The following is a 22200-nucleotide window of genomic DNA, read 5'->3' on the forward strand; positions in this document are numbered from 1 at the left end:
TGGAGGCCAAAGAGGAGGTCCTGCCTGAAGTCACAAGGTTCCTGACCCACTGCTTAGCTAGTAATCTCTCCCCTGAGTTAGGGTGCTGGGAACAGACTACCTTTGGTACTAAGCAGGGCTTCCCTATGACCCCTGGGCAGAGGTGGGGACCAGGTCCCTGAGAGCTGATATGCTCCTACTTTGCTCCATTGGGACACAACCTCCTTTGACCTCCCCACATCCCACCCTTACCCCCCACACTGCCCCCACTCATGTCTCTACCCTGTGCCCCCAGGAGGCCCTTTTGACTACAGAATGACCAGACAGGACAGCTCAAGGGAGCAACTGGTGGTTGCCAAGGAGAGCAGACGTGCCTGGAGCCCAGGTTAGTTCCCCAGCTCTCACCCCCAGGACAAACACTTCCTCCCACCACAGCCACTGCTGCCCCCACCCACCAGCCTCCCAGCCTGGAATTCCATCACCATTGGGTAGTGCTGTGCTGCTGACCTTTCCCCAGTCAGGGAAAGAAGTTTAATACAGCCCAGCTCCCAAGCCCAGAGGCAAAGGGCTGGTCTACACTGGAGCAACACTGAGGGCAAAGGTCAGAGTTCACCTTTAGCACCAGTCAGCATGAGGCAGTACCCAGCACAGGCTCAGAATGTCATGTCCACAAGTTAGAGGATGAGAGACAGAGGAGAGAGACATAGAGAAGTGAAACATCATGTTCTACTGCACATGACATTTCACTTCTTATGTGAACCTGTGTCTTCATGCATGGTAACATGTGTACTCTGTTAGGTGATCTGGGACCCCCTAAAGGCTTATTTTTATTTGTCTCATGTGAAATAGAGAGAGTTTCACATGAGAAGAGAAGAAAGAGAGAAGCCACAGCATCTCTCAGTACATTTGGGGCTAGGGATCTAACTGGGAACCTCAGACATGCAAGTCCTGCACTCTGTCAGTTGAGTTACTTCCTCAGTTGATAGGAGGGCTTTCTGACACCTGAATATCCCAATTTACAGATTCAGCTACGGTGTGGTTCAAGGCTAGTCTGTGAACTGGCAATGGAGACAAAATAAGAGCCAAGGCTTTCTGACCCCAATGGAGAAGCTTCCTTCTCTTTCCCCTTGGAAAATAAGCAAGCTTCACTAGACCAGTGAGTTTCAAACTGGATAAATCTGATACCTTGCACTGAACTTAAATGCAGTCCCCCCCCCTTTTTTTTTCTTTGCAGAACCAGGGCCTTGGGCATGTGTGATCTCCTCACTCCTGGGCTACTTCTTCATTCAGACAGGCCAAGAGAGAGAGAAAGAGAGACAGAAAAGAGAGAGAGAGAGATCACATCACAGAGTTTTTCCTGGTGCCACAGCATCTCCTACGTGGTACCATCATTTGAACATGGATCTTACACATGTAGACATTCATACATGTCAGACACCCTACCAGTAAGATATTGCTGATAAACCCCAAACATTGACACCTAGAACCACTTTAAAAAAGATATTTATTTATTAATTAGAGAGAGAGAAAAAGAACCAGAGTATCATTCTGATACATGCAATGCCAGGGATCAAACTCAGGACTCCATGCTTGTGAGTTAAACACTTTAAAAAAAAATTTTATATTTATTTATTTATTTTTCCCTTTTGTTGTCCTTTTTTATTGTTGTAGTTAGTATTGTTGTTGTCGTCATTGTTGGATAGGGCAGAGAGAAATGGAGAGAGGAGGGAAAGACAGAGAGTTGAAGAGAAAGATAGACACCCGAAGAACTGCTTCACTGCCTGTGAAGCAACTCCTCTGCAGGTGGGGAGCGGGGGGGGGGGGGGGGGGCTTGAAACTTACGCCCGTCCTTGTGTTAAGAGCACCACGCGCTCTTAACCCGCTGTGCTATCGCTTGACTCTGGTGAGTTCAACACTTTATCTATTGTGCTGTCAACTCCCAAGTCAGAGTTGCCTCTTTTATAAACTGTCCTGCCTCTCAACCAACCCAGAATGTTTTCATACTAATCTGTTTTGATTACTGCAGAAAAGCAGGTACAACACTTTAAACTTCAGGTAGAGAATTTGCAGGCACTGCTGCCTAGGGCTGACAGCTAGTCTGAAACAAGCTGGGTTGGGAGGAAAGCTGGTTCTGGAAGGGATGGGGACAGGCCAGGTCTGGGCTCCAAAGCCAGCTGTGATGGGGTATAGTATGGGCCTAGACTTCTGCCCTCTGCCCGCCCCACACCCAGTCTGAATGGGTGGGTGGGCCTGGGAGTGTCTTTGCTGTGGTTTCAACCATGTAAAGCCTCAGGTTCCAGATAGAGCTCTGAGTCCTTCTTCAGCCTTTGCTGCGTTATCTTGGATTGTCCACATTGTTTCTGGGCCTTGGTTCTGCATCTGTGATAGGGCCAGCCAGGCTGAAGATTTGATGGAGATGGTGGGGGTTGGAGACAGGTATCAGAGCTGGGCAGTTAGATCAAGAGCTTCAAAGACAACCTGATCCTTTTGTTCTAATTCTGTACCACCTTTCTGAAATAAAGCCAGAGGGAAAAGGTGGACAGTCCCCCACCCTCAGTAACAGATTGGTTTAGCCAGCAGTGAGCAGCTCAGGACTTCCTTCAGAAATAACTAGTGGAGTCTTTTGGTAGCCCTGAACAGACAGCAGAGCCCCTGCAGACCCTGAAGGACCAGGTGTCCTCTCCCCAGGTGACCTCAGTGGCAGCCCTACTGCTTGCTGTCAGTTTCCAGGCAAGGACCTAAGATCTTCTAGTGTAGCCTCCTTTCTCACTGTACCCTCAGGACCCTTCAGCTTTCATGGATCAGCAAAAATGTCCCCAAAGTGGGTCTGCATGGGCACATAGTCCTTCAAGGTTGGTGACAACTGATAATCCCAAAGGATAGTGCCTAGAGGCAAGTCTGAAAAGCAGGGTCTTCATGCAGACAAGTGCTGGCCTCTGAGGAGAGGCCAGCGTAGGAATCAGGATGGAGGCTGCCTCTTGGTTCACTCTCTGCTGGCCTCCCAGCTCCCTTGGCTCAACAATGTCCAGGATTCTGGACATGTCTGATTCTGGCCTTCTAAAAATATACTGGCTGCCCAGCACCTCCCAGATGTCTGGGTGCTGAGTCTGTGATTTCCCTGCTGGTCATGGGCCAGCCCCAACTTGGGTGGTGGTGTGTGTGCGCGCTCAAACAGCTCAAGCCACTTCCTCTGCCTCCCCCTGCCTAGCCTGCCAGATGCTTGGCAAGCCCTACTCCCTGATCCTTGCAGAGGGCATGGGGTGAGGATGCCTGCCCTCACAGATCTCAGAGACTGCTGGCCACAGCCCCTTCCTGGGACAAACCACAGGGGGTCACAGCCTCACCCCAGGACACTGATGGGACACTGATGTCCTACCCCACCCACCACGTAGTGTCCCTTCCAAGCCCACATACTGCCTAGAGGCTGGGTCTGTGAGTGGACCTGACTCCCTTGCTCAAGCTATAACTCCTGATGGCAGGGACAGGGAGAAGCCTGGAGGTCCCCTGTGTGCCTGGAAGGAAGTCCAATTCAGAGTGCATAGCAGTGAAGCTGGGCTGAGTTAAACACAGTGTCAATGGGGCTAGATATGGACTCTAGAGTGGGGGTGACGGAGCCTCTGGGTTTTAGTCCAGGGCCAGTCACCATGACACCATGTGTCCTGGTTAGTTGTCCCTGATAGGGCTCACTTAACATGGGGGCTGGATGAATCAGTATCCATGCACTAAATCATGAACTGAAGGATGATCTGCTCCCTCTGTTCTACTGTGTGTGTGGGTGTGTGTCTTGTGATTCCCCCCAGCTCCAGGTCCCAAGTTTCTGATCTTTCTTGTGTACCTCAGAACACCCCAACTCCAAGTAGCTCTGGTTCTTCCTGGGTACGACCCCCTGACTGGTTGCTGGGTGCTCAGAGGCAAGCACACGTGACCTCACGCCCCATTAAGAACAACGTGACCGGGAATCGGGCTGTAGAGCAGCAGGTTAAGCGCAGGTGGCACAAAGCACAAGGACCGGCATAAGGATCCCGGTTCGAGCCCCCGGCTCCCCACCTGCAGGGGAGTCACTTCACAGGCGGTGAAGCAGGTCTGCAGGTGTCTATCTTTCTCTCCTCCTCTCTGTCTTCCCCTCCTCTCTCCATTTCTCTCTGTCCTATCCAACAATGACAACAACAATAATAACTACAACAATAAAACAACAAGAGCAACAAAAGGGAATAAATAAATAAAATAAATATTTTTTAAAAATTAAAAAAAGAAGAACAATGTAACCTCATGTATATATTGACCTTCCTGGGATGGTTATCACCTCTGTGGAGCAGATATGGCCAGTCTAGAGGAATGCTGGCAACACCGCTGGTTCCACAGCTCGGGTTCCACTCCCGGGTCTCCTCCAAGAATGCCTCATTTGGTGCTTTTGCTGGTGCCCCAGTTCTATCCTTTCTCCTCACACAGGGCCTTCTTTGCATGGTCATTGTCTCCCCCTCAACCCCATGCTTGGGGTTCCTCCAGGTCAGGAGGTCTCAGGACCCAGAGCAGGGCCTGCACGTTGAAAAACAGGATGAGGGGCCAGGTAGTGGCGCACCTGGTTAAGTGCACAAATTACAGTGCACAAGGACCTAAGTTCAAGTCTCTGATCACTACCTGTAGAAGGAAAGCTTCACAAGTGGTGAAACAGGGCTGCAGGTTTCTATCTATCTATCTTACTATCTCCCCATCCCTCTCAATTTCTCACTGTCTCTATCTAATAAACAAATAAAAAATTTAAAAAAATGAAAAAAGGGGAAGACAGCCCCACTGTCCAAACCTGAAGCCCCTGGAGATGCTACCATTGCACCTGCAGCCTTTGATCTGAGCTCACTGGCTACCCAAAATGTTCTGTGCATTGATTTTATACCCTGGACAAACTGGTGCAAGCAGCTCATCAACAGCCTTTCTGGGAGTGAGAAATTGCTGTTCCAGACGTTCACCCTATGGAGCAAGGGAATTAAAAGCCAATACAACTGTGGCCCTCTGAGGGGGCACAGCAGCTTAAGCCTCAGCATGAGCCCCAAGGTCAATCCCTGACATTGCATGTGCCAGAGTTTTGATTCTCTTGTACTCTCCTGAATAAATAAATAAAAATTAAGACAAAACAACAGAGAACAACATCTCTTGGTGCTATGACAGGATCACTTAATTCAGGATCAGGCCACCTCTACAAATCAATGCCCCCAAGGGATACCACTGAATTTCTGCTCTGAGAAAAGTCCCCTTTTCTGAGCTTCAATCTCCCCATCTGTAAAATTAGCAGGTTCTGGGGCTTAGGCAGTGGCGCACCTGGTTAAGGCACATATTTCAGTGTGCAAGGACCCAGGTTTAAGCCCCTGGTCCCCATCTGTGGAGGGAAAGCTTCACAAGTGATGGAGCAGGGCTACAAGTCTCTCTCTGTCTCCTTCCCTCTCTATCTCTATCTCCTTTTTTCTCAATTTCTCTCTGCCTGGATCTAATAATAAATAAAAGCATTGTGGTCTGGGAGTTGGTGCAGTGAATGGAGCACTGGACTCTCAAGCACGAGGTCCTGAGTTCCTTTCTTGGTGGCACATGTACCAGACTGATGTCTGGGTTTTCCTCTCTCTCCTACCTTTCTCATAAATAAAAAAAATTTTTTTAAAAACAAATAAATAAAAATATATGTTTTAAATTAGCAGGTTCTGTCAAGAACACAACAGAGTCATGGGTGTGCAAGTCCCCTTGTGTGAGATTTTGAAACCTTTTGAAGGTATAGGTCAGGTGACGTTTCATCAAGGTTAGGACTCTGATGTCGGAGGTTTGGGGATAGTCAGGCTTTCCTGCCACAAATCCTCAAGATTGGGCAGTGGTGTCTGGGGGAATCCACGGCTGGTACTGCCTCATCAGAGCTCCTGAGAAGAAGCAAGAAGTGCCCAGGGTTGTGGCCTGGGTTTGCTGGCTGCTCTAGAGGACTTCAGAGGAAGCCTGGAGCCGTTGGAGCGGAAGTGCCCAAGCTCTATCAGTTGCTCTCAGTGCTCTGCAGCCAGGAGGAAAGTAAAGCTGTCTGGGCATCTGGCGGCTTCCACTCTGAAAGCCCATGGGGCAGCAACAGGTGAGGACCAGGTCAGGGGCTCCCTGCAAAGCAGGCTGGCACAAAGGGTTAGGGGAGGGCTGTGGAAAACACCTCAGTGCTAGGTCATGACATTGAGGTAGTGTCTGTGTCTCTTTGGGCTCTGTTTCCCCACTTGCAAAAGTGGGTTGAATCTGAGTTTCAAAGTGAATGAAATGTGACCATACCATAAGGATCTGGGGCTAGTGGGCACTGGGGGCAGAGACAAGAGGATGTCTATAAGGAGGTGGATGTGTTCCTCTGCCAACAAGGGGCTTGGGGGCGGGAGGAGGAAGTTACTTGGGATAATGGTGGCTAACAATGCACCGAAGGGACTAAGAATCTCTCCATAAAGAGCACTCAGCCCAGCCAAGGGGCTCAAGTTCCAGAGAAGGCTCAGTGACTTGCCCACGGCCATGTGGCCAGAATGGAGTTCCCAAAGAAGTGGTTCAGACAAGTGCACAGCTAAATAGAAGTCTAGCCAGCTTGTGCTTTGGGCACACAGACGCAGAGACTGGAGGATGTATTCTGACCCACAGGAAGGAGCAAAGCTTGATAGGAGTCAAGAGTTTTGAGCTGGGTGAAAGTTGAGGGTAAATAGAAATTTATCAGGCAGAGAGAAGGGGAGTGACTGGGAACAGCATATGAAAAAGTGTGAAACTGTTAAAAAAAAAACAACAGGATGAGTTACTGGGAAGTGTGTGATGGAAGCTGTATTTGTAATAAAGAACAGAGTACCTATAATGATGGGCCTGAGAGCTAAGACTGGGCAGGTCAGCTGAAGCTATGGCATAAAGGGTCTCATGCTATTTTAAGAAGCGTGGGGTTAGGGCAGGGGAAGCCATAGTCATTTCTTGATCAAAGGACTGCACAAACAGCACATTAGAAGGTTTGCTCTGGCTGCTAGGACACATGGGAGCTGGGTTGGGGGAGAGGCAGGAATGACAGCCAGGAGGTGGTGACAGATTTTAGGGCATCCTGATCAGCATCAGACCCAACCCCTGTCGAGAACTTGAAACTTTTCAGGAGAGTGCAGGAGATAGAGGAAATGAGAAATGAAACCCAGGCCTGTCAGAGCTGTGGTCTGGGCAGGTGTGGTTAGCAAGGGAAGTGAAAGGTTTGGGGTGACTGGCAGCCTAACACTGAAGGAGGTAAGATTGTCTGGGAGGGGTCAAAGACAGCCAGCCTGTCCTCTGCTGGAGCACCATTCCAGGCCAGGCCAGGGAGGGCCATATCTGGAGGGACACCACAGGCAGCCAGCCCCTGACCACCGATTGCCCACCTTATGCTCATCTGTGGGGTCTTGCTTTCCCCTGACATATCTGTGTTTTCTGTTTCCATGAAATAAATGACCCCCACTTCCTCTTTTCTTCTCCAGCAGCCCCAGGAGGGAGGATCTGGCCAAACCTGCCTCCCTTCTCTGCATATGGCCTGCCCTATGTCCACACTTTGTCCTGTGGTTGTGGCACACCATGGCAGGGGGTCCTGTCTCATGTGCCTCTCCACAAGGATTCTTCCAGAGTGGTAGTTAAGTCAGAATTGGACCTTGGGGCCCCTAAAGAGGCCAGCAGCTCAGGTCTCCCCTAAAGGGAGGAGAGGGAAGGCCTCTCACAGTCATACCATTTAGATCCTAGAGGGGGAGGGCTGGTCTGAGATAAGCCTGTTAGTCTTCTGTTCAGGGCAGTCTTGATCTGGCTGAGCAGAGGTGGCAGATTTGGGTGGAGTTACTCACTCAGAGGACACCAGCAGGAAGCAATTGGTCTTAGGTTTCTGTTCGTCAACATACACAATGACTGAGGTCCGGAAATGGTCATGGGACTCTGGTGAGGTAACACTGGAGAGTTATTCAGCACCCAGATAGCACAGGTAAGGTCACCAAGCTAGACGGTGGCATGACCCCAATTCAGATTCACCATTCTGGGACTGGGAGGTAGCTCACCCTGCTGAGCATACATTTCATCATAGGCAAGGCTCTGTGTTTGAGTCCTGGAAGCACATGGGCGCACCATGGGGGCCCTACAGGTACTAAAACAGGGCTGTGATGTCTCTCTTCTCTCTCACAAAAAGTAAAAAAAAAAAAAAAAAGAGATGGGCCCAGAAGACTACTCAATGGAATCTTGAGCTCATTCCCTGGCAACACACACACACACACACATACACACACACAGGCTGGGAGATAGCATAATGGTTATGGAAAAATAATTTTGTGCCTGAGACTCTGAGTTTCCAGGTTCAATCTCCAGCACCACCATGAGCCAGAACTGAGCAGTGTTCTAGTATCTTCTTCTGTTCTTCTCCTTCTTCTTCAACTTTTTAAAAATATTTATTTCCTTTTGTTGTCCTTGTTGTTTTATTGTTATTAATGCCGTCATTGTTGGATAGGACAGAGAAAAATGGAGAGAGGAGGGGAAGACAGAGAGGGGGAGAGAAAGACAGGCACCTGCAGGTCTGCTTCACCACTTGTGAAGTGACTCCCCTGCAGGTGGGGAGCCGGGAGCTCGAACCGGGATTCTTACCCGGTCCTTGCACTTGGCACCACATGAGCTTAACCTGCTGTGCTACAGCCCGACTCCCTTCTTTTAACTTTTTTTTTTTTTTCCCTGCAGGGTTATCACTGGGGCTTGGTGTCTGCTCTATGAATCCACTGCTCCTGGTGGCTACTTTTTTTTTTTTTTTTACAGGAAAGAGAGAAATTGAGAGGGGAGGGGAAGATAAAGAGAAAGATTGATACCTGCAGACCTGCTTCACTGCTTGTGAAGCAATACTCCTGCAGGTGGGAAGCTGGGGGCTTGAACCAGGATCCTTGTGCAGGTCCTTGCGTTTTATACAGTGTGTGCTTAACCCAGTGCGCCACCGCCTGGCCCTGTTTTCATTTTTTTTTTTATTGGATAGGACAGAAAGAAATGGGGGGCAGATAGAGAGGGAGAGAGACAGAGAGACACCTGCAGACCTGCTTCACTGCTTGTGAAGCGAAGCCCCCCCCCCACCCCCCGCAGGTGGGGAGCCAGAGGCTCAAACCAGGATCCTTGCGTGGGTCCTTGAGCTTTGTATTATGTGTGCTTAACCCATTGAACTACTGCCCAGCTCCCCCCAGTATCACTTTCTATATATATTTCTTTTTTTTTTCCTATCTCTCTCACAAAAATAAATATTTGTATTTACAAATATTTAAAGTAAATAAATAGAGCTAGGGAGATAACATAATGGTTATGTAAACATTTCATGCACGAAGCCTCAAGGTCACAGGTTCAATCCCAATACCTTCATAAGCCAGAGATGTGCAGTGTTCTGGTATCTCTCTATATCTCTCTCTTATTAAAAATAATAAAATAAATAAAATCTTTAAAATAAATACATTTATAAACCCACAACTGATCAATCTGATTTAGGATATAACCCAAGGTATTTTTTTAAAGATTTAAAAATATTTATTTACTTATAAATGAGAGACATAACCAGAGTAACACTCTGGCATATGCAGTGGGATTAAACAGTGGACCAGGGATTGAACTCAGGGCATCATGCACACAAGTTCAACTCTCTAGGGACTGTGATACCTCCCAGGCCTCCTGACACAAGTTCTTAACCAGGACCTCAAGTTGAGAGTGCAGCCTTCAGGAAGAAAAGGCTTTGTAGGCAGCATGACCTAGCCCGTGGGCCTTGTCCTGCAGCCTCCCATCCTCTTCAGGGGGTTGAGGGGTCCCACCAAACCACACACCTCCCCTGGGAGTACAGTGAAACCACAGGTCTGGTAGGATGACTGAATACAGGCTGTGACCCTTCACAGGTCCCTGGGCCTGGCCTCCTGTGGGCTACAGTGCCAGCCGTCTGTTCTGTGACTGCAGTGTCCCAGCATTGATAGAGACAGCTAAAGTCCTGGGACTGTGCCTGCTACGCTCTGTAGGCATGCAAAAAATGCCAGCTATTATTATTCCAGCTATTATTAGGAGAGGAGCTTGTCAACAACCCCACACACCCAGGCTGGGTGGCGCAGACTCACACCGGCTCCACTCAAAGGCACAGGTGGAGACAGAAGCAACTGCTGGCCCCATGGTTGAGATCATCGGGGGGCTCCGAGGCAGCAGGGCCACTGAATCATTTAACCACTATCTTTCCTACATGTCAGGCAGTGCCTGTCTCCCCACTTCAGGCTGACTGTGTGTGTAGAGAAGAAGGATTGAGCTCCTGGGCTTAAACAGGGGCTCTGGGCGTATCTGGGACAAGACCTGGGTTGCAGGCTGCGGAGATGAGCTTCTCAGACCTGGGTTTTATGGCGGGTACCGCCTTCTGACAGCACGCTCAAACAGCAGTCAGCAGCATAGACCCCGAGTCCTGCTAATTTGGTACCAACCCATTTGCCCCTTAAGGGCTGTGCTACCTTAGGGTAAAAAGGGACTAATCACAGCACTGGCTTCAAAGCTGCACAGGAATGGAAGGAACTGTTGATGAATTATGGGGGCACGCAGGCACAATTATAAGGGAGGCGTGATTATTACTGCTGTGCTTGCTGCAGACAAACATCAGAGGGAAGGGGGGGATGCTCCTCATCCTGGGCTTGGCTCTGTCCCCAGTGTTGGCGGCATCTGTCTTTGGGGAGACCCACCACCTGCTCCCCTCTGCTGGGAAAGCTTTCCCAAGCCAGGGAATTCCTCCCCTGCTGACTGCTGCCGCGGCCCAGTGCTCTGAGGGCATGTGCCCTGCCTGCGGTGGCCTTGAAGAGCTACAGCACATCTGGGGCCTAGGCCAGGCTGGGAAGACAGGCAGGTCTGGGTGATGCAGAGGTTGGTTTGGGGGACGATGGGGAGGTGAAAGCCAGGCAGTCAATGAGGAATCTGGACAAGTTCCTCCTCCTCCCCTTCCCTGGGGTGGGGGTGGGGGGTGCCAGCTTGCCCAGGCCATGGATATTGGGATGTGCCACAGACAGGGGAAGGGTGTGCCCAGGGAGTGGAGGCAGGATGCCAGGGCATCTGCCAGCCCTCTAAGACGCTCACATTGGCCCACCTCCCTCTGGCAGGGATCATACAAGTGTGTTTTGTTTTGGCATTGACTGGGCAGGCTGTGGGAAAATGGGCAGCGTACTTCCTAAGCCACGTGAGGCCTGCTCCCTCACTAGGCCAGACCAGAGAATGGGGGGCGGGGGCGGCTCTCAGAGCTGTCATCTCCCCTGTGCTGTTGTCCCCCCCCCCCACATATATATACAGTTCTGCCTCCTGCTCTACCCCCAGCCCAGCCTGGAGGGTCCTCTCCAAGGAAAGGACCTCCAGGTGGCTGCCAACCTGTCGCCTCCAGGCTGGATTTTGGAGAAATTTCTGGGGGAGCCCCTGTGTTACCCATGAGGAAACAAAGACTGAGGGAGGGTAGGGACTTCCCGAATGCTGGCAATGAGTCAGGGACGGAGTTGGGACTCTAGGAGAGCTCATTCTCACCTCCAGGGAATTTCTCTGTGTCTTATTTTTCAAATTTGTGAAAAAAGAAAAAAACCCTGAACCCCCCTCCCATGAATGGAGACTGAAGGCAAACAGTACACAAAGGAAATGGCCCATCTGTACAGCTACAGGCAGACATTATCTATTTTTTTTTGCCTCCAGGGTTATCACAGGGGTTCAGTGCCTGCACTACGAATCCACTGCTCCTGGAGGCTATTTTTTCCCTTTTGTTGCCCTTGTTGTTTATCATTGTTGTTGCTATTATTATTGTTGTTGTTATTGCTGTCATTATTGTTGGATAGGACAGAAATCAAGAGAGGAGGGGAAGACAGAGAGGAGAGAAAGATAGACATCTGCAGACCTCTTCACCGCCTGTAAAGTGACCCTCCTGCAGGTGTGGAGCTGGTGGCTCAAATGGGAATCCTTGCATTGGTCCTTGTGCTTTGCACCCGTGCGCTTAACCCACTGAGCTATGCCCGGCCCCCCAGACATTATCTATTAACATTCCCATCCAACTCTTTCCACAGCACTATCCCTCAGCCCCCTTCATGGACAAGGGGACAAGGTTAAAAAGAGGTGTCAGTACTTGATCAAGAACCCCAAGCTAGGCAGAGGTGAACAAACCATCTAAGCTCTCCCAGTGATGTCATTTCTTCCCTCCAGGCCTGACTCTTCACTGAGGGACACTGTTGCAGCCCTCAGAACAGTGGCCCATGCCAGCATGCCACCACACAGGCACCCAGCCTTTTAATCTCCCCAGGACAGGCAGTCACTAACTCCTCAACCCTTTTCCCATAATATATCTGCTATTTCATTTAGCCTGCACCATTTTTCTAGGAGAAAGAACAGATGTGTGACATGTCAAAGGTCACTCTCAGCAAGTGCCTGGCAAAGACAGGACCAGAACCTTGGTGTTAGAACTACATGCCAGATAGCTCCTGCAAAGGCCTGGGGCTGGTCATATTCCCACCCTGGTTGTAACATTTCCAGGCAAGAGCACCAGCTGACCTGATGCTCTCTGGTCCAGTCCCTGCTTCCTACTCCCCTCTGACCTCAGACTCCTGCTACTTGCCACCTGGCAGAACCTGGCCCCTGTGACTCTCTTGGACTCACTATGACTTTACTGCCATGTGTTGAGCCTAGAAGTACAGGGGCTGGCACTCCTTCTCCAGAGACCTGCTTCCAGCTAAGCCTGGAAGAAGGGGCTTTGTTGAACGATGCTGGGTGGAGCTCAAAGTCTAGCTCTGCTGCAAACACACTGAGTCCTAGGGAGTGTCCCTGGCTCCCCATGGTGGCCACTGGTCTTGAAGCCTCACCCCAAGGTGTTGTGATTCTGTCTTGAGAGGTGGTCAGTGGAGGAGACAGACATGCTCCACACGAGGCTGTCCAGAGGGCTATGTTGGGGGCAGGGGGGGGGAGGGTTTGTGGGGGAATAGCATTGCAGAGGTGAAGATCAATGTGTGTCAGTGGAGGTGCAGAAGGAGAGGCAAATGAGGGGACTGCGGAGAACTACATCGTCAGCTGTGCTCAACAGGGCTCAAGAGGGCCAAGGTGGCACTATGACACATTGACTAGTATTTCCCGAAAAGCTTGTGCCAAGATAAGTGGGGGACAATGACTGAGAGGTAGAGGGACTAGAGGGGGTCGTGAGCTTCAGTAGGGAGGGCAGGGGTTATCTTGATGCAGTACAGTTAGATGGTATAAGGGTCACTTTCTCTGGAGTGAGACTGGGAGGGACCACCAACCTGTCCTGGTGATCCCTCTGTGGGCTGGGAGAGTGGTGTCTGTGTTGAGCCATGTTCAAGGGCTGTGTGCACTCTGCCTCCCTGGGGTTCCCCTGGGTGCCTGTGGAATACTGGAGTAGCCCATCTTCCAGTGCCCACTCAGGAACCTGTGGCTTGAACTGAGACTCATAGTCCTCCCAGGAACCTGCACAGCTGCCCCCTACCCATTCCCACAGAAGGACACAGTCAAGAGTCAGAGGGAGCTGGGCTAGGCCCCCGATGGCTGGTCTTCATGCCTTCCCAGGTGAGTGCCCATCTGTGACTTCCTTGTTGGAAGGTAGTCAATGCCTGCATACACTCCAGGGATGAGAAGCTCACCTCACCAGGCACAACTCTACCGAGAAAATCTCCTTCTGCAGGTGCAGCTGTCTCTGGGCCACAGGCAGCTCTGTAGCATCCCCCTCCATGAATCCCCAGAGACCCTACCCACACTGCTGCAGTAAGCCTCTGGCATTCACAGCCCGGCCCCTGGGCTCTGTCTGAAGCCAGACATCTTAGTCATGGAAATCCTTTCGGACCCCGTGCATTTACTGAGTGGAACACAAGGAGAGTGTACTCCTGAGCCTGCTTTACTCCTGGGTGAACTCACCTAGCTGCTCTGAACATTCCTTACACAGGAAACTGGGTTCTGGTCCCAAATCCACTTTAAGGAAAGTCACTTAGCTACATGATGCCTTCAGTTCCTTGTCTGTGAAATGAAAAGTGAGCTCTCTCATAGCTTGGAAAAGTTATGTGAGAGTCTGGGGTTTGGGAAAGATGCCTGACAAATATGATATACATAAAAAACAAAACAAACAGACAAACACCCCTGTAGATAAACCCATCTTGCAGATAAACCCATCTGGTGTTGCCCCTCACCTCTAGATAGAACTTTATTTCCCCCTCCACCAGGGTTATCTGTGCCTGCAGATTCTACTGCCCTTGGGAGACTCTTTTTTGTTTCCATTTTATATAGATAAAGACAGAGAGGTAGAAAGGAGGAAAGAGCGGGGGGGGGGGGGGGGGGGGGTAGATAGCATAATGGTTATGCAAAGAGACTCTCATGCCTGAGGCTCCGAAGTCCCAGGGTCAATCCCCTGCACCACCATAAGCCAGAACTGAACAGTGCTCTGGTGTTTTTCTCTGTGTCTGTGACTGTCTCTCTCTTCATCTCACTCAAAAATAAAATAAATAAATAAAAAGAGAAGATTAAAAAAAGAAAGAAAGAAAGAAAGAAAGAAAGGAGGAAAGAGACACCCTAGCACTGCCCATGGCTCATGAATCTTCCATTGTGCAGGTGTTCCTATGTGTTGACAGAGGCTTCTGTGTCCTCACACATGGCAAAGTGTGCCCTTGACCCAGTGAGCCATCTCCCAGATGCTCTTTAAAATACTTCAAAGGCAATCATTTAAGAAAGTCAATGACACTTGTGGCTTCTGAATAATGCCATATGGACAGCCTCCTAAATTCATAATAGAAAGCCCCAGGATCTAACTTCTTGTGAGGAGGACACATTTCAGGGTAGTTTGCTTACTATGTTTGAAAATTGGGGAACTAGTGTCCAGAGAAGACCCAGAACTGCAGCAGAACACTTTGGGAGCACTATGTGCCAGACCCTGTGGCAGAGAACTGTTTAACACTAGCCTGTAGGCTAGAATTATACCTCATGTCACAAGAGAGAAAATCCAGACAGAGAAAAATGACTGACAAGTTCAAGGTCTGGCAGTAACTTGGGAAGGCAGGAGTGGAGCTGGGACTGGAGCCCAGAGGGCCTCGGCTCTCCTACTGCCCCACGGCTGTGGGTGTTGGGCTTCTACCTACCTGGTCCCTTGCCCCAGGCCTTCCCTGATAATAATCAAGGACTCTGGGGAAGAAGCTGACTTTTGAATGACCTCAAGGAAAGTGGAAACAGCAAGACTGGTTGTCTAGTTCCGGTGAAGCTGTAGAATAATATGATTGAGGCTTAGCCTTGATTCTATCACCTTTCTGGACAAGAACCTAGGTGAAATCAATCTAAATGCTCTGGGTTCAAATTCTATCTTCCCACTGTTGGGTCATGTGGCCACTTGGGTCTCTCCCACCTTTGTTCCTTCCTCTGCTTTCTCCTCCTTTTTTGGTGGATGTGGGTCTCGGGCATGTGAGATTTCACAATTCAAGGCCACTTCTTTATTCAGATAGAAACACAAAGAGGGCACCTTTCCCAAGTGGTGCTAGGGCCCGAAAGCACCTGTACCATGAGCATGGCAATACAAGAACCCTATTCGGTGAGCTATCTCTCTGGTCCCTCAATCTCCTGAGTAAACTGACAGGTGTCTGTGACTCCAACTCCTAAAAACACCAAAAGCCAAAACCAAAACCAAGCAAGCAAACAAGCAAGCAAGCAAGCAAGCAAACAAAAAATACCGCGGGGCTAGTTAGTTAGTTCATTCTCCACAGAACTCTGTGACTCAAGCAACACTCCAGGTATAGGAAGAAGAAGTTTCATTCTTTAAGGACCACAAGGGAGGTTAATGTCTTTCCTGGAGATGGGGTAGGATTCTGGAGTGTGGCTGAATTAGTGTTCTCACTGGCAGATGAGGAAGCTGAGCTCACCCCGCCTGTGGCAGGCAGAGTGGGTTAAAATCCAAATGTCCTTGCTGCTGGACTAGAGCTTCCTTCATTGCTTGTGCCTTAATCTCTGCGCTTTTCTTTACACTTGGCACTTGCATCTGCTCATAATCCTGACCCTCTGTGACCCAAGGTTCTAGTGCTGCTGTGAGATCTTCATAAAATCTCCATTGTGTAACGGGTACTAGCCTTCCTACCTGAAGTAGGGACACTTGTCTTAGCAACTCCACAAGTCTCTTCCAGCATGGAGTTCCTATTCTTTGATTTGAATGTCCTAGAGCAGAGAGCGCCCCCCCCCCCCCTTTTCATTTGCGGGTAGGCTAGCTGTCTTCCAGCCTCTCATAACTAATTTGATCCCTGGCACTGCACATACTGAAGTGGTGCTGTGGTTTCCCTCCCTCTCTCTGCCTCATGTGAAATTCTCATATGTAATAAATAAAAATAAAGCTTAAAAAAGACAAAAGTCAGGGATCTGAAGCAGTCTGCCCAAGGACTTGTCCATGCTGCTTCCCTCTTTGTAGCTTAGTCAGTCCATTGGTTAGAGGGAGAGAAGACTCAACACACACACACACACACACACACACACACACACACACACACACACACACCAATACATGTACACACGGAATACCCAACACATGTATACAAAGATGACCCACTTGCATACATAGACATCAATAGATACAGAGAAGACAGGATCCATCTCACATACACACACAAGACCAATACACACATACACAATACCCAACAGACACAGAGACAGGACATCACACACTCACTCAGGGAACCCACACACACCACATCACACATACAACCACCCAACACACGACATGCACACACACTAAGACGACACACACACACACACACACACACACACACACACACACACACACACACACACACACACACACACACACACACACACACACACACACACACACACACACACACACACACACACACACACACACACACACACACACACACACACACACACACACACGCACGCGCCCCCCGCTTGTGCGCCGGCGCGGAGCCGGCCCGCCCACGTGCGCGCCCCCGCCCTCCCGGAGGCGCGCGCCGCGGCTGGCTGGCGGGAAAGCGCGCGGGAAGCCCCCACTGCGCCCAGTGTGGGGGCGGAGGCGGCGTCTGGAACGTGCCACTCTGGGCGAGCGCCGGGGGGAGCTCGGCCGGCGTCCCTGCCCCTCCCGTCCGCCGGCTAGTCCGTTAGTCCCCGGGCCCTGGGCTGCAGAGCCCTCGCCAGGCCGCGCTCCCTCTCGCAGCCCGGCGCCCCGGGGCTGAGCTGTCCTCGCGGCCGCCGGAGCGGGGCGCTGCGCCGCGTGCCGGGCCGGAAATTCCCGCGGCCCGAGTGGAGCACCGGAGCGGGGCCGCGGCGCCGCCTTCCTCCTCAGGCCGGGCGGGGGCGGTGGGCCCAGGAAGGCCGGGGGGCGTGCGCGTCTGCGGGGAGCGGGCGGGGAGCCGGAGACCTCGGGGAGCCCCCGCGCCCCAGCTCGGAGCCCCCGCCCCCTGGCGTCTCCGCCTCCCGCGCGCACACACCCCCCGGGCGCCGAGCCCTTGGCCTGCGAGCCGCTCCTCCTCCTCGGGCTCCGCACTCGCCCTCTGTCCCGGCCCTCCTGCCGCCGGCCGGCCCCGGGCTCGGGCTCCGCTCGCACACCCTCCCGCCGGGCCGCCGCAGCCCTCGGGCCTCCCTCCGCGTCCTGCTCGCGCCGCCGTCGGGGAGAATTGATGTCCCTTCAGCATCATGCAGCCGCCGCCGAGGAAGGTGAGGGTGCGGGCGGGGGGCCTTCGGGGCTGGGGGGCCGGCCGCCGAGAGACTCGGCCGGGGCCGGGGCTGCCGCCGCGCCCCTCCCCCTTCCACCGGGGCCGTGCCCGTCGCGGCCTGGGGCTTGTCACCGGGTGACCGTCGGCCCCGGGGCCGGTGCCCGCCCTCCCCTGCGCCGCAGACCCCCCGACGTTCCGGGCGAGTTTCGGGCGTGCTTGTGCGCGCGCGCATGGCAGCGCCGCTCGCTGCAAAGTGCACGGCCGGGGCTGCGGCGGGAGGCGGAGACCCTGCGCTCTGCGGCGCCGAGTGCCGCTGCGATTGTTTAGTCTGCACCGCCTCGGAGCCCCCGCTCGCCACCCTCGCCCGTGTGCACGGTGGCTCATTTGCGGGGCATCTGCTTTCTGCCTCATGCCGACGTTCGGCCTGCTCTCCCGCACCGGGCGTGCGTGAAGAAGTTGCTGTAGTCGCCGACCTCCGGGTCTCGCAGTTGTCCCCCACTCCTCATCCCTGCCCCGCCCCTCCTGCTAGGGGCCAGGCCGGCGGTGTCGCACCCCCCCGGGCGTGGACCCTGCGAGCCGGGTGGGAGTGACGGCTGATGCCGGCTTGTCAGCGGCTCCCCCGCTGTCCCTCTACCCCGCTGTCCTCCGGGACCGGGGCTGCGTCCTGGTCTCTCTAATCTTGCAGATGGTTACTGAGTGTCTGCCCTGGGCGCTGGGTCGGGGAGCTGTTCCATCCTCCCCTCGTGGGCAAACATTTGCTGGACGTCCAAGTTACTCGTGTCAGCTTCCTCTTTTTCCCTGTCTCAGTCCGGGTTTCACCACCCAAGTCAAGCTTTTTAAATTTACTTATTTTTCATTTCACACACGTATCTCCCACTCTTCCCAAGGAGCCCCCTCCCCCCACCCCCACTCCAGCTGCGGAGATTCCAGGCGCCCTGGAACCCGGAACCCCGGGGTTCCGGCCTGGCGGGCGAGGCCCTGGTCAGCTTGCTTTCGCTGCTGTAGCTGTTTGAAGTGGAGCCGCCGCGGGGACCAGCCTGCGGGGGTTACTTAAAAGCCCTGCCTATGTTTGGAAGGTCATTTTTGCTTTCTTCTTTGTGAGCGAGAGATTGTGATTTGATGTGCTGTCAGCCAGTCGGGGGCATCCTTCTGAGACAGTGCTGCCCGCAGCCATTATGGAGTGATTTATGTAGTGGATTCACACAGAGAATTTCACCATGGTGCAAATTTCACATCAGGTGCAAGGTTTTCTCCTACTCCCTCCTCCCATCCGCACTCTGCTCACCTCTCCTGGTTGTGAATGTCTTTGAATTTATTTTGCAAGAAATAGAAGGCAGGCAGACTGGACTCTTAGATCTCAGACGGCCTCCATGTGGAGGGAGCTTGTGCGTGAAGTGGAGTGGCTGGCACTGTGTCGAATATTTCACACCTCTTTGTTAATCTGTGATTTTTTTATGCGTGTGCCTCTTCGTTTATCCTGTTTTGGGCTACTCATTTTTATTGTCAGTAATCAAAACTATATAGACCAATATAGATTTATGCTTTCTAGGAGTAAGGTGAGCAAGAGCTATTTATTCTGACAAGTATTCAGCATTTTCCATAAGCTGTGTGTTTCTGTTATTGTTAAAGTTGCAGCAAGACCTTCATAAATATATGGTACATTTTAGGTGAAGGTTACACAAGAACTGAAGAACATTCAAATTGAGCAGATGACAAAACTTCAAGCCAAACATCAAGCAGAATGTGACTTGCTTGAAGATATGAGGTAAGGCTATAATACAAAGTTTGAGAACTTCTCCATCTCTCTTTCAAAGAACCTTTGAGTTACCAAGCTCCAGGAACTGATGATGGAATTTCCTTTTGGATTTCCTGCTTCAGGCCTGTTAGAGTTTTGACTCAGCCAGAAATTATAACAGGAACTGACATAATACAAACTTATTTTTCCCCTTAATGGGGGCACCTGTAATGTATATACAATTATCAAAGAAAACAGGGGCCTGAAAGGCCTATGAGCCAAATTATAATTATTGAAGTAGAGATTTGTATTAAATCATCTGTCAGGTGGAGACATAGCATATCTGTGGAGCAAACACTTCACACTGAGTGAGTTTGAGCCCTGGTACAGCACAGGAGCATCATGCATAGCAACTGCTCCTTTTTGCCTTCCTTTCTGCTCTCTCTCTCTCTGCCCTTTTCTGTGTCTCTTTCCCCCGCTATATCTTAGGTAGGAATGAGGGAAAAAAAAGTTTGCTGGGAACAGTGGAATCCCACAGGTGGGGAGTCAGTGGTGATCCATAAACAGAAATAAAATAAATGATCTGTTTACTGAATTGTAACACTTGCTACACTTGTTGACCGTAAGGATTTCACACAGATTTTTAAACTGACACCTCAGGTTAATGATTAATATCTGGTGGTAGCCAGCCAACCTCAGATCATTATATACCAGTGTTATTTGTTTAAATAGAGCAGATGTTACTTTGTATTTGAACATTAAACTTAGTTGAAGTAAGTTCGTTATGTTCTATTAAGATTACTTGTATTCATAATCAATATAACTTTGAATTTAATAGATAAGACACCTTGTTAGAGTTGTCCTTTCTAATAGAGTGAAGCAGACTCATTTTATTGGGGGGGAAAAAAACACACCACTTCTTTTACTTAACAATTCAATAATCCACATTGGCAGTTCACAGATGTGTGATGCAGAGATTTGTTCATGCTCCAGGGATTAATGAACCCTCCATTATTTTAAAGGAATCTCTTTTTTATTAAATTAATGGTATGAATCTCATAGCTCATATACTGGTATAAGTAGTATGCTCTGTCACTTCCTAAAGCATGTGTTTATTTTCTGAATTTTTTCTCTTTGTTATTGATGATACTGAATTAGAGGTTGGAAATTGCTTGCTTTGGGTATTTGTGATGACTATAGTTGCTCGGGAAGGGTGACGGCTGTTTTTTTTTTCTAGTCTGCCTTAACAAATGGTCTGACCTTCAGAATCCACCAGAAAGTTCTGAATTGGGGTTTTTATATGCATCATGTCGAAAAGGATGTTGCCTGCTTTCCTTTTCCTGAGACTTCTACCACTTTCTTCCCACTAACCTCACTAACAGTGTTCACTTTCACTGACAGCCCCTCAGCCAGTGTTCTTTTTAAGTTAGTTTTAATTCAAAGTACACATTGTTTTATTATTATTTTTTTTTTATCAACACAAAGAAATAGTAGAGAAAAGCTTAAACATTTTCTTTTTTTTTTTTTTTTTTTTTTTAAGAAGGACCACAACACATTAAACTTATACAAGAATTTTATGCTGGGTCACGACTGGTTTTACATGCCTCCTACCATCTGATCTCCTGGAATTTTGAGAGAAGACCAGTTACGTTAAGGAATTTTCCCCTTTGTTCTCCCCCCTTTCCTCTGTTCATTTGTTCCAGATATATATTAAGAAGCTGGTCTATTCTAAGTAAATTATGAGAAGTGAGAACTAACTTGTTAATGAGGGTTATTCCATGCTTTTGGGGGAGATTTTATACTGTTGACTCTTATTGTCAGTTTAGACAAGCACTTTACTTGCTTTTAAATTTTTATTTCCTTTTCTACGGGAGAGAGGAAGTAGATCATCATCCCTCTCCCAGATACCTTGCTGAGGTTGCACAGCAGTGCTCCACCTTCCAGGGGGCTTCACCTGCTTGGCTTTTGTTGCTCTCCTATTGTGCTGAGGATTGACTTTAGGGCTTCAAGCAGGCGAGGCATGTGCTCCACTCCTGAACACCCTCCATGACCCCTTTCACTTTCTCTCCCCCCCCCCTGCCTTTGCTTCCTAATTAAGTTTCTAAATACTATAGCTTGCTTAATAGTATAGGACATCTAGTTTGTTTATTTGTACAGTGTGCTAAGTAGAGTCAGTACAGAAAGTTCTTTGCAGGAACCCAGAATTTAACACAAGCAGATTTTTTAGGAGTTCAGTATATAATAAGGAGAAACCAGAATTTTAGAATGCCATAGGTACTGTACTGTCACACTAATTTTATAGATACAAATGGATATGAAGAGCAGAGTTCACAGTAAGATAAAGTAAATTGTATGGGTAGGACTCTGAAGTTATTTCTTCTAATTTTCGGCTACTGCACTTTCCCCTGTATCTACCCCTGAGGGTTCTTTCTCCACTCTTCCCCTTCTCTCATAAAGAGCATGTGGCGTTACATGTTCTGGGCCAGCTTTTCTCAATAAAGGAAGACAGACACCACAGCACTGACATTTCCTCAGGCACTGCGGTACTTCCATGCAGTGTACTGGGAACTTGAATGTGGGTCATATGCCTGGCAAAGCAGGTACCAGGTGGACTGTCTCTCTGTACTCAGATCCCAATGTTTTAACTGAGACGTCATCATGGGCACCATTTGTGTAAGATTTTTGCCAATCAGAAAGTTCATCTTTAACTACTAATTTTCCTATTTTCTACTGTTTCTTTATTGAGCTGTCAGTCAACTTTGAGTAAGTATTTAAAAACTGCTAACTCAACAGACATGCTTAAAACTTTGCCTC

The 22200-nt window shown here is 50.0% G+C and overlaps 2 protein-coding genes across 3 annotated transcripts in view; one reads left to right on the top strand and one right to left on the bottom strand.

The window, feature by feature from the left end:
* P2RY6 (pyrimidinergic receptor P2Y6) overlaps positions 1-22200 on the bottom strand; it is a 263236-nt gene that overhangs the window by 138528 nt on the left and 102508 nt on the right. The window lies entirely within an intron of this gene.
* The window catches only part of FCHSD2 (FCH and double SH3 domains 2), a 210808-nt gene continuing 205703 nt past the window's right edge, over positions 17096-22200 (top strand). The window contains exons 1-2 of one of the 2 annotated variants that reach the window (XM_007527489.3): positions 17501-17652; positions 19319-19416. In XM_007527489.3, coding sequence (XP_007527551.1) covers positions 17632-17652; positions 19319-19416 — 119 coding nt within the window. In that variant the 5' untranslated portion in view covers positions 17501-17631. Of the gene's footprint in view, positions 17653-19318; positions 19417-22200 lie in introns of both variants that reach the window. The other variant, XM_060176858.1, reaches the window with a different exon arrangement.

Source organism: Erinaceus europaeus, chromosome 17, assembly GCF_950295315.1.
Source record: "Erinaceus europaeus chromosome 17, mEriEur2.1, whole genome shotgun sequence".
Lineage (NCBI taxonomy): Eukaryota > Metazoa > Chordata > Mammalia > Eulipotyphla > Erinaceidae > Erinaceus > Erinaceus europaeus.